The sequence below is a fragment of the Rhagoletis pomonella genome, unplaced genomic scaffold, assembly GCF_013731165.1.
Source record: "Rhagoletis pomonella isolate Grant_MI unplaced genomic scaffold, Rhpom_1.0 Rhpom_scaffold_00004, whole genome shotgun sequence".
NCBI classification, from domain to species: Eukaryota; Metazoa; Arthropoda; class Insecta; order Diptera; family Tephritidae; genus Rhagoletis; species Rhagoletis pomonella.
In genome coordinates, this window is record NW_023458558.1 from 65,494,867 (window position 1) to 65,504,553 (window position 9,687).

Consider the following 9,687-nt stretch of genomic DNA (forward strand, 5'->3'; position numbering starts at 1 on the left):
GTTTCACCTAAAATATCGCCAAAAAATTTCGCACAGTAAAACACAACTACGGCGACGACGAATTCAGCTGCTTATGACTAGGTACAATTAAAATTTTTGCAAGCAATAAAGGGCCATTCTCATACAACTTTCCTCGCTTTGCTTGACAGTTCAAACTTTGACAACAAAGCGCGAAACGCAGAAGGTATGCTACAATAAACGCTTTGACAGGTTTTGCGTTCTCCTTTTGCTCCAAATTTTTTATCTGTAAAATAGATAGCAATATAATAATATGCATTAACGATAGCAATACAAATTCCTATTTACCCTATTTTTCTCATTAAATGCAAATGTTAGCGCACAAGAAAAGATAAATGTAGACAGCTGATTGCCAAAGCGGGCAAAAGTTGAGAGTTGCCCAAGATTTTGTTTCGCTTTGCTTTGCTTTGCTTCAAACGTTTTTTATGTGCTCATGCATATGCATACATCGATCTTATATGTCAAAGCAAAGAACTATCAAGCAAAGCGAAGAAAGTTGTGTGTGAATCAGCCTTAAGATGTTTGCTACGCTTTCACGCTTTAACTACTCAACCGATCATCATGAAATTTTGTACATTGCTGTCATTTAGCCCAACTTAAAATACAAACCATACAAACGGAATATTTCATACTGCATTTCTCAGGAAATATTTTTGATAGGTTACTGGAACTTGATATGGAGATATATAAAATCATTAGTTGCGTTCCAGCAGCAGTACGAATAGCAGGAATTTACGGGATTTTACAGGAAGCTGTTTCCGCACGACACCTTACATAAGGTTTATTAATGGCGAAAACAGCTGTTTCTGTAAATCCTGTAAAATCCTGCAAAACCTGCTATTCGTACTGCTACTGGAACGCAACTATTATCTACTCATGGATGAGAGCTGCCACCTTTTAAAAAAATCAAATTCAACTGTAATTAAGGGAGTTGTTTATTTGAAAATTATATTAAAAAATGGATGTTAAGAAGCTTAAAAAAGCTTTAGTTCAAATATATTTTGAAAAGGGTTGCCACCTGTTTGAAAAGTCAAATTTAAATTAATTATATGCAAGCTATCTCATGATATCAAACATGGTTGTCTAACGAAATATTGGCAAGAAACCTTAAGTTTTAAAATTTAAATAATATTTAAGCCTTTCGCAAGGTTTGCCACCTTTTTAAAAATTTAATTCAATTATTCTAAATTAAATATTACTGTAAAAGGCGCGCAATGGTTCTGGCGGTTGATTTATCGGTGGTGATTTGAAATTTACCCCTGCACAACTCAGCCCTGGTGTCGCGGAATGAAGCTTTAATGCATAATAATACTGGCAAATCACATCCATTGGGCCAATTGTAACACATAAGAGCTCGATATACTTATTGGTGCAACAGGTCGATTTAATCTGACATCCACGGCACCTTTTCTAACTTGGCGATTATTCGCAATGAATCCAGCGCCACTTTGCAGCCTTTTGTGGCAATAGTATTGGCAATACATATTTTGAACATTAGCCAAAGTCGATCATAAATAAGATTTTTAGTAATATGTCCCCAAGTCAAGTTCAAGTCTTGAAAGCAATTTTTCGCATTCTCTTTTGTGTTTTCTATTTGCTTCCACACGCGTCAACTTTAATTGAATTCAAGTCCTTGGTTCTTTAAATGGGAAGCAACGAAAAGATCAAAAGAGACAAGAAAACTTGAAACGAATTGACGGTACGGAGGTATCTGTACTCTTCCCCTCTCTTCTCACCCCCTTCGCCAGCGAACGAGCAGACTTGAAAGCAAGACTTGACGTGTCTGAAAGGGGACTAACTTAACTCCAGTGCCAACTTGCGGGTTAAATTGTGAAACTACACTTAGAAGTACACAAAAAACTTCGTTAAAAACGGTCCGGGTATTTACAAGGATTTCACTCACCATTTTTCTCCATGACTATAAGATTGATTTCATATATTGCCGTACCAAGTTCGGGTATTCTATTATGAACACTTCCAGAGACATAAAGTAAGAAAAAATCGGTTTGTATAGGAGGTGCCTCGCCCCCTTTATATATCGAAATTTATTCAGCCTATAACCATCCCTCGGACGTCCGAAGCAGGTGTCCGAAATTTCAAAATAATCGGGTTGGCCGTTCTCGAGCTTTGCGAACACAAAAAAAAAAAAACGCCGTTAAAAATATATATTATTATAGATTACAGATTATAGAAGATTGGTACGAATCGAAATGATTTTGAATACGAGTGTCAGACGAAAGAGGTTTAAAAAGGTTGTCAACTGTTTAAAAGGTTAAATTCAAACTATTCAATAATTTAAACGAATTATTACAATGTGGGTATCAATCGAAATGATTTTTAATGGGCTTTATTTCAAAACTACATGTAAGAGGTTTCCATCTGTTTAAAATTTCAAATTGAGTTCAGGGGATAAGTTAATTGAAAAGTATGAGAAGTGAGAAGTTTAAGAAAGTTTTTGTTTGAAAATATTTTGAAGATGGTTAAACAAATTTTAAACCTCCTGTTTTTTAATTGAGTTTTTTTATAATAAATTTTACTCAATGTAACACGTAGAAATTTCATACACTCAGCGAAGCGGGTGAGGGCGATCTAGTTTTTAATAAAAACTAACACAGTAGTTTTCAATTTCGATTTAAAAACTGGAGAATAATTAGCATATGGCCACAATGGATCGAATTTTGCCGCTGCCGCAGGTGACGACGATAGAAATAAGAGCCAATTTACATGACGACTTTTCACCCTGTGTTTTTGGCACGTTCCCTTTTAAAATAGTCTTCGAAAATCCTCGTGCATTCACACGACGATTTTTTCTTTGCGCGTTTCTTGCGTATTTTTGACATTTAAGCCTAAAATTTTCTTTGGTCAACTCATTCGTCTTCATTTTTAAAGCGGAGCGAATCGCGAAATCAAACATAACTTTTCACCCTGGGTGGATCTTGTAAATTGACACTCAGTCTACAGTCGTCGGACGAACGTCGTCGTTTGCTTTGGTTGGGTGCGTTCTCATATACAAGCTTCCAACGGGCACTGTCACACGGTCAGTATTTATTTTATAACACCTATAATAACACCTTTTAACACCTAATAATAACGATAGCACCTTTTATTATTGCATCGAGGTATTCTTGCGGTCTTGACAGCAATCAGATATTTGCGGTGAACACCAGAATTAGAATGTGCAGTGTTGGAAAACGAAAAGCGATAGGGATTGGAACCGTTGCAAAAAGCTTTTGAATTACGATTTAATAAAACTTTATAAAAAGGATGTTGCATTAAGTAATACGAATTAAATCATATACATTAATTTCGAATTTTACGTAATATTGATAACTTACTGACAAGATTTTTTGGCAAGTGAATCTAAACCTGATAAAAAACTTTCGCATAGTAGGCTGGCGATTGTTGTCAAGACGCCATATTTTTTAAAAAAGAAAAAAACATACGGAAAGGCGGTCTTGACTGCAATTCTTCGTTTATATTTGATTAATCAAGCGCTTAAAAGATATAAGCCATGATGAATACAAGTGAGGAAGAGTTCACTAATTCCGATGCATGGCTTTCGGAGCAATTGTTCGCACAGTTAAAGGAATTTAATTCAGACTACAGAGAAAAGTCTATGCCGGATACTTCGGCGGCGTTTATGTTTCCGTCTGGTAGTCTCAATTGCTTGCGGGAGTATGAGCCACAAGATTTAACAAAAGCCAGAATCGATAATTTTGAATCGGTGTTTAAGCTACCGACGCCGACGAATATTACACCGTTCGACATGAATGACGTTCTTGACTTGAGTAATATAGCTGGTAGAGGATCTGATGCAGCCCTATTGGATTTAGTTGGGACAATCCCATTAACCCCGTTTACTGCACCGGTTGCGGAAAGTTCTATAATGGTTACTGAAACACCAAAACAAATAGTGGAGACATTCGATGCCACAGAGGACGAGTTAAAGCTTCTGAAATATCTCGAATCGCAACCGCAAAGTAATCAGTTTGGTATGTGGTTATGCATTAATAGAAATAATTTCTATATACATATACACTATGATCATTTGATCTTTATTAATTTTAAAGTCGCTCTAGATACTAAACTATATATACCCCCTGAATCTCCTGCGACTGCTTATCGCATTGTGAAATGTTCGAATTGCAACTGTCTCTTTGACATAATATCCTTTCAATCTCATATCTGTGACTACGATGAACATCATAATCTAATTATACCTCCTTCATCTACATCAACGCCCGTTAATAAGCCAATAAAGGAAGAGCCTATTTTACCTCTCGAACCAGCGTGTATTCGCTTATTACGTGAAAATCAAATTCGTATTCGTCGTTTTCTAAAGGACGAACTTAAATATGATGTTAACGCCTCGATCAATAACAACATCACCAACTCCAATAATACTATAGGCAGTAATACCTCTAACGGAGCTACTGGTTCTAACTCGTCTAACAATAATTCAAAAAAGCAAGATGGACCACATGAGTGCACTCTGTGTGAGCGCAAATTTGTTCATGCTTCAGGCTTATTACGACATATGGAGAAACATGCAATGGATCTCATTCCAACACCGGGTGCTTCATCTGGAGGCAAAACGGCTGCATCGCAAGGTAGTTCCCTCCAAAGCGTTAACGGCTTACGAGTGGTCATTAAATGCACTTTGTGTGGACGAATATTCTTCGAACCATATGCTGCATTCAATCATTTATGTTCTCATTTTCCGGGAAGCATGAAGGAAGAAAAGGAGTTTGATAATTGCGCCGAAATCCCGTATGAATCGTATGTGGATGATGCTATGAATTTTTTATTAACCGAGGTAAAAGAATAATAAAAATATATGCCATAATAGCTAAATTGAAACCTTCTAGGCTAAAAGTAGTTCAGGTGCTTTAACAAATTATGAAGATAAGCCTCCGATGTATCTCAAAATGGTTATCTTGAGCTGTATTTTGCAGTGCGAATTTTGTGATTTTGTGTTCTCAGAGGTATCATATTTGTTTGTTCATTCGGCTTTTCATTTGCCGGAACGCCGTTTTGAATGCTTCGCATGCGATATTCATGTGCGAACGTCCAAGGAAATTTGCGCACATTGGCAAGCTGAGTGTGTTTTCACGCGGGAGAATTTGAAAGTACACCAAGCCACCCTTCAGCGATATTTTGTATGTAATGTTTGCGAAAATAAGTTTCAGTCACTTGATCTGTTACATGAACATCGGTAGGTATTAAATGAATAACGAGTAAATATCTTTATAAACAATTTTGCTTTAAAAAAGATACACAGCATATCACTTTTTCCCACGGCTGAACAAATGTCTCGGCGTTTTGCAACTACCATGTGAATATTGCGATGTAGTATTTGAGTATGCCCAAGAGTGTGTGGCTCATTATGAAGAGAAGCATTATAAAAAGTATAAACGCGACAAAGATGGCACAGGCTCATCAAGCAAGACTCGCCAGTACTTATGTGATATGTGCGGCAAGTCTTATACACAATCAAGCCATTTATGGCAGCATTTGCGTTTTCATCAAGGTAAAAGAGCTACTTAAATGAGTAAGAACTCGCCGTTATTATTAAAAAACTTTACTTTTGAAGGAGTAAAACCCTTTGCATGCAAAGAACCCGGTTGCACCCGAAAATTCACGATTCGTCCTGATTTGAATGACCACATACGCAAATGTCATACTGGTGAACGTCCCTATCATTGCTTGGTGTGTGGAAAGCGCTTCTTAACAGGTTCCGTTTTCTACCAACACCGTCTTATACATCGTGGAGAGCGACGCTACGAATGCGAAGAGTGTGGCAAACGATTTTATCGTGCTGATGCGTTAAAAAATCATCAACGTATCCATACAGGAGAGAAGCCATTCGGTTGTTTATTCTGTACGAAAAACTTCCGTCAACGCGGCGATCGTGACAAACACATACGAGCTCGTCACTCCCACTTGGATGCCAATGCACGATTGATGATGCAAATGCAAAAACTTCAGTTGGAAGCAGCAGCAGCAGCAGCTTCTGCCCAAGTAGCAGTTCAACAGCAACAAGCAAACACTGTTTTAATGAGCGGAATGCCCACTGTAGCACCCACTCTTTTGAGCATGCCATCTGCTAGCAATGATATAATTAGTAGCTTGGAACCGTCGTTAGACCCAAATGAAGTTGTAATGATCGGAAATGTTGCTTTTCCAAAAAGCATGTTTGAATCTATAATTCCAGATATAGACGAAGAGTCAGCCCTTAGAGCCATGGAACAATTACAATAAGATGACTACATGTATCTGTGATAAAGAAATCCATAAACGTAATTCTACTTATAAATATATAAATAATAATAGATTGGCGCTTACGACATATGTTAATGTTTGGCCGAGATTACTTATGATTTTAGTGGTATATATATTCATATTCATATGAACCAAAAATTTTGAAATTTTCTATATCAGGAATTTCTCAAATATGTATTTCAAATTCATGCGAAACAGCTTGTATTCAAAATTTTTACCATTTTCTAAATTAGAAATGTTTGATGTTATTAAATGAATCGCGTATTGTCCATTTATGTTTAAATGTTTGAAATGAATTGTGATTTTACTTCCGACTTGATTTTATGTTAGACTTAAGTAGGCTACGCATGTAATGAATTAAAAATTGAAAAAAGTATATGCATATTTTGTTTCTTATCTTATATACTAAGGGCTCGTTTTCTCAAGTAGCTTTTAAAATCTATCTCCACCTTAAACACACATTTTGTTCTCAAAAAGGTAGATTTATAAGGCAGATACATTTTAAAAGCTACTTGGGAAAACGGCCCTAAGAATGAAAACGTGCGCATAAGAACTTTCAAAATAAATTTACTCTTCGAAATTCTAATTAAAAAAAATTTAACTTAGTGGGTTTGTACTAATGCTCATTTCCATTGACAGCCGCTAAGTGTTATACACTTAAAAAGTACTTTTTTGTCACAACAGAAACTCTGTTTTTTTGCCGAATCAGCTGTTTTGATTCCTTTGTAAAATTTCGAGTCACCGCGCTCATATTTTTTTATCAATTAATTATTAGAGGAAGCGAGTGCAGCAGTGAAAACTAATAGAACCAGTAGCTAATTGTGTTTTAAGGATTTAACTAAAAGGTAATTTTTATTTATAGAGGAACTATTTACATAGTTACATATGTATGTTGAATATGCATGCTGTTGGCGAATTCTGTAGACTTGTGTTGTGGGTTAATTACATATGGATACATAGAAAACGATATTTGTTTGATATGAGTGTCCTATGTGCCGAGTTACGAGCTATTAAACACTATATGGCCTTATTAAGCCGCTTTGGCAAATCTACCGGGTTTCAAGTGTCGCGTGGCAGCTGTGAAGTGCATCCAATACGTGCTGCACAAATGTATGCAAATGCATGTATGTACATACCCTGCAGGAAATGAATCTAACTAAAAGCTCACTTTAAGTTGATTAAGAAGGAGCTAAAAGTCACTTATTATCTGTAATTTTCTTTGACGAAAGCTAACGCGAAATAGTCAAAGGTAGTTTATCTCTGCATTAGATGTAGTCCTGGGTAGTTACCTCTGCATTTGGTGTAACTATTTTGTAACTAACTACTTTTGGACATAAAATATCAATAGGAAAAACAATCTGCCTTATCCTGAGTTTCACATGCAAAAAAATTTACCCGAAAATTTGTCATCCGCCCATAGTAAAACCATGGAAAACAAGAGTGAAAAGTGAACCGGTTCGGGGAAAATGAAACTGAATATTTTTTTTTTTTTCTATTTTTTTATATTTATTTACTCATTTATTTTACTACATTTAATATTTGTTTCCATATTCTGCTGTAGGTGGTCCCATATCCGAACACCGTCAGACATAACTTCAAAATGATAATATGAAATTTCGATCTTCCTTTTATTTGTCCTCAATTCGAAAAAGTATTTGCGAAGTGCATAATATATGAATAGAAACGCATTTAAAGAAAACAATCTCCTTCATTACTCCTGCATTACTTGGCAAGTAGTTTCAAGTTAGCTTTTACTTTAGCTAACTACAAGTTATATATTGTTACGATTATCCTTGAAACCTCGTCCGGATTTCCCAAATCTCTCGGTTCGTATCGCTGGATTGTTAAATAAATGCTAACGTTGACCAAATTGTAGTACAATTAACTTTATTGTACAACAAACAATTTACATTACTCGCTAATACAGTAAAAACACTTTACAATACTTGTTAAAGCAATAACAACGCTTTACTAAACTTGTTAACATAATTAAACTTATAGCTTGCTTATCCGCAACACACTTCTCTGCTCACTTTAGTTGTACATTACATTACATTCTACGTCATTCCTTGAACATTCTGCCTATTTCTCGTTGTTCGCTTTGTGTTGCCGCAGTATTCGCCCATGATGCAATAATACAAGGTGGTATCAGTTGTGACAGCTCGATTTGACACTGCCTTAGCTCAGTAGAATGAGAAGAAAACCGGGAAGAAATGAATCCCCATATGGGGGAAAAATATAAAATTTCACATTTTCTCCTTAACAAAATTTGCTTTTTTATAGTATATTCGTTATGAAATGAAATAAAATAAGATAAAATACCTTTTTAAGAAAACAAAGTTTGTATACTGAAAAAAAATAAAAAGCATTCAACTATATTAATGGGCAAAGAATAGTTAAAGAAGTAACACTGTTTCACGTAAGGCAGTCAATATGGCGGAATTAGAGCGAGAAGTTGCCAACTGATAACACCTGTATTATTGCATCATGGTATTCGCCACAATAGCTCGGACCCAGTACTCAATGAACTTACCGGATTTTACACGAACTTTCACGAAGTTGCAGGAAAAATGTTCCCGTACTCAAAAATCCTGTAAATGAGAGCGACTTTTGGAGAGTTGTGTAGAGAATGAAGTTGCAAGATTTTACCCGAACTTTTTCTTCTGGTAAAATCATGAAAAGTGTCAAGCAATCAATGGTTGATGTTTTTTCCTGTAAAATCTTGCAACTTCATTCTCTACACAACTCTCCAAAAGTCGCTCTCATTTACAGGATTTTGGCGGATTTCGGAGTACGGGAACATTTTTCCCGCAAGTTCGTGTAAAATCCTGTAAGTTCATGGAGTACTGGATCAGAGCTTTTATAGAAATCCCGCAAAAAAGCTAAATACAATTGGGTGATTTTTTATCAATTGATGATTTTTTCTTGTAGGGTATGAGCCGTTCAGTGCAGACATCAGGTGTGTACTCGTACGCCCAACTATCTAAAGTTTTAGAAAACTTTTACTGGTTTTGCGTTCTCGTACCCAAAAAGCTTGCAAAGTAGGGGAAATTGAGAGAGCAAAATGTGAAAGAGAGCTGCAAATTTCTGCTGGAAAAATTTTTCCCAGCTAAAACTTGTAAGTAAGAAAATCAGCTGATCACAAACACATGTTTGTAAATAAACAAAAGAAAATATGGCCTTTTTGAGTTATTATAGCAAATGTTTATTATCAATGCTAGTATACAACTAAAAAGTGCGTAAATTTAATAAGCACAACATTCATTGAGTTTATTTTTCGTTAATTTGCTATTAATCTCCAGTTTGTTTACTTTAGTGTGTGCTGACTATGGTTGCCGTATGACATTTTTCGTTTGTACCATAATTTACCTTTAAATATACCAAAAT

At 35.8% G+C, this 9,687-nt stretch overlaps 2 protein-coding genes across 7 annotated transcripts in view; both read left to right on the plus strand.

The window, feature by feature from the left end:
- Nucleotides 1–2,625: 2,625 nt before the first annotated feature.
- LOC118737992 (testis-specific zinc finger protein topi) lies at nucleotides 2,626–6,445 on the plus strand. 4 transcript variants are annotated; one of them, XM_036468844.1, is made up of 6 exons: nucleotides 2,626–3,055; nucleotides 3,116–4,010; nucleotides 4,089–4,834; nucleotides 4,887–5,233; nucleotides 5,292–5,548; nucleotides 5,612–6,445. In XM_036468844.1, exons 2-6 carry the CDS (start codon nucleotides 3,530–3,532, stop codon nucleotides 6,277–6,279), a joined length of 2,499 nt encoding a protein of 832 aa, XP_036324737.1. In that variant the 5' UTR covers nucleotides 2,626–3,055; nucleotides 3,116–3,529; the 3' UTR covers nucleotides 6,280–6,445. The 4 variants fall into 4 exon arrangements, with proteins under 4 accessions (XP_036324737.1, XP_036324734.1, XP_036324736.1 ...); XM_036468841.1 differs by having other exon boundaries at nucleotides 3,116–4,834; XM_036468843.1 differs by having other exon boundaries at nucleotides 3,159–4,834.
- A 550-nt stretch (nucleotides 6,446–6,995) lies between these two features.
- Nucleotides 6,996–9,687, plus strand: part of LOC118737994 (dipeptidyl peptidase 3) — a 19,812-nt gene continuing 17,120 nt past the window's right edge. For 2 of the 3 annotated variants that reach the window (XM_036468847.1, XM_036468846.1), the window contains exon 1: nucleotides 6,998–7,145. The gene's annotated coding sequence lies outside the window, so the exon portion shown is untranslated. Of the gene's footprint in view, nucleotides 7,146–9,687 lie in introns of all 3 variants that reach the window. The other variant, XM_036468845.1, reaches the window with a different exon arrangement.